At 44.6% G+C, this 2,500-nt stretch overlaps 2 protein-coding genes across 2 annotated transcripts in view; one reads left to right on the top strand and one right to left on the bottom strand.

The window, feature by feature from the left end:
- Nucleotides 1-2,500, bottom strand: part of LOC138022029 (uncharacterized) — a 19,480-nt gene that overhangs the window by 10,805 nt on the left and 6,175 nt on the right. The gene's annotated exons all lie outside the window — the stretch shown is intronic.
- LOC138022026 (uncharacterized) overlaps nucleotides 925-2,500 on the top strand; it is a 2,811-nt gene continuing 1,235 nt past the window's right edge. Inside the window, exon 1 of the mRNA XM_068869047.1 lies at nucleotides 925-2,500. This exon is cut by the window's right edge and continues 1,235 nt beyond it. Within this exon, the coding sequence (XP_068725148.1) occupies nucleotides 984-2,500 (1,517 nt within the window). The 5' untranslated portion in view covers nucleotides 925-983.

A 2,500-nucleotide genomic window follows, 5' to 3' on the forward strand; every position in this document is an offset into this window, starting at 1 on the left:
GTGGATTGAGTGCATGTGTTGGTTCTCTTCTCTACTCTGAGAGGTTTTTCTCCAGATACTCCAGCTTTCTCCCTCCTCAAAAAGCAATGTTTGACTTGATGTCAGATAAATTGATTTGATTTCCATGATCAGTGTCCTAAATAATTTTTAATGCCCCAACAGTAGAACAGTAGAAGACAACACTTACCATAAATAAGTACATCATCATTATTATTATTATTATTATTATTATTATATATTATTATTATTATTATTATTATATATATTATATATTATTATTATTATTATTATTATCCTTCGCATTATTATTATCATTATCCTTCGCACAGGCTTTGGCTGCATCTGATAATGCACCGTGCAATATCAATGGCAGGAAGAAAGGTTACATCAAGATAATGAAGGAACTATGGGACGAGAAAGGCTATGAACATCTTGGTCTTAAAGGGCAAAATTTGAGAGATCAAGCTTCACGGCTGGAAAGGAATGAGGGCTTAATCCATACTAGTGTAAATGTGTCGAGAGCGACCGGCATGTACGATTCTGTCTTGGACACAACTCAACCCGCGTCTAATATTGTGAATAACTTGGTTTCTTGCGGAGTGCTTCAGGATAATCAAAATCAAAACAATGGCGACCAGCAAAGCCAAAATCATAATCAGTCGATACTGGATTTGCATACATTTGTAGTACAACCCCCAGAGGGCCTGACAGAGGAGCGTGATTACTCAACTTTTGAAAACGCGTCGGACAGCATTCCAGGGAGCTTGCCGGAATACAAAGCCATTAACAAGCCATCTTCATTTATTTGGGGCCGACATGGCGATGGAAGAACAATAACAGTAAACACGTCGACCATTGACAATGCCTATAACGAGATTACAAAATGGCGGAAGAACACTTTTCTTGTCCCTTATGGGAAAACAGGAAAAGATTTCATTGATAAATTAACACAGCACATAAATGATTGGAACAATGAGTCAGAAATGCAACACATTGCCCTTAAAGCAGCTATTGTCCTCCTCGCTGTTGGGTTACAAAAACCGAGCCAGAAATCTAAGGCGAAGGAGCATCAAGAGTGCTTAGCTAAACGTCTGGCACTGTGGAAAGAGGGCGAAATAGATGTCCTAGTGCGTGAAGGGCGGATCATCCAAAGACGTCTTACCAACTCTCGTAGAGCTGATCCACCCAATAAAGCAAGCGTTTTTGCAAACCTTGTCATGACAGGCAAAATTAATTCAGCCTTGCGATACCTCAGCGATGGAGACGGCGGGGGTATTTTGCCCTTGAGCGATGACGTCATGAGACAACTTAAGGAAAAACACCCTGTGGCACAGGACGCCTCCCTAGGTTCTCTACTCTTTGGACCAATCGAAGAAGTTCCAGATACAGTGTACTACCAGATCAATGGGGAGATGGTTCGTGACGCTGCTTTAAGGACTAAAGGCTCTGGCGGACCTTCGGGTGTAGACGCCAATGGCTTTAGAAGAATACTTGCGTGCAAATCTTTCAAGAAATCTGGGTCCGATCTGTGCACAGCTATAGCTTCAATGACCAGACGACTGTGCACGGAATTTGTTGACTTTCTTAGTATCGAGGCAATTTTAGCCAATCGTCTGATTCCACTTGACAAAGGAGAGGGCGCGGTCCGGCCGATTGGGGTTGGTGAAGTAATACGGAGGATAATTGCGAAGTGCGTGTTGAGAGTAACAAAACCAGATGTCGTTGACGCAAGTGGCTCGCTGCAGGCATGCGCAGGCCATAAAAGTGGGAGTGAGGCTGCCATTCATGCAATGCGCAATATTTTCGACGCTGATGACACGGACGCTGTTCTTCTTGTTGACGCCTCAAATGCCTTTAATGCCCTGAACAGAGCTGCTGCGTTGCACAATACAAGAGTGCTATGTCCAACCATAGCTACTTATGCGATTAACACCTACAGACAGCCTGCGAGGCTCTTTATTATAGGCGGCCAAGAACTTAAATCAGCGGAAGGCACCACACAGGGGGACCCTCTCGCTATGAGCATGTACGCCATTAGTCTCCAGCCACTGATAACGCGTCTACACGTCTCAGGCTCAGCTAAACAGTGTTGGTTTGCTGACGATGCAACGGGAAGTGGTTCTCTGAAAGATGTGCGGAAATGGTGGGATGAGCTATCAGAGAGTGGTCCGGCGTTAGGGTACTTCCCCAATGCAAAAAAGTGCTGGTTGATCATTAAACCTGATAAAGAACACGCTGCTATGCAGGTATTTGGTGACACAGCGATTAACATCACCTCTGAAGGCCACAAGCACCTAGGTGCAGTTCTTGGATCGAGGTCATTTCTGGAAGGGTACGTGGGCGAGAAGGTAGAAGACTGGGTAAACCAGGTCACCAAACTTGCAGAGTTCGCCTTATCACAACCTCAGGCGAGCTATGCAGCGTTCACTTTTGGGCTACGGCACCGATGGACGTATTTCTTAAGGACACTGCCCGATATTACCGACTTGTTAGAGCCTTT

Source organism: Montipora capricornis, chromosome 10 (assembly GCF_036669925.1).
Source record: "Montipora capricornis isolate CH-2021 chromosome 10, ASM3666992v2, whole genome shotgun sequence".
NCBI classification, from domain to species: Eukaryota; Metazoa; Cnidaria; class Anthozoa; order Scleractinia; family Acroporidae; genus Montipora; species Montipora capricornis.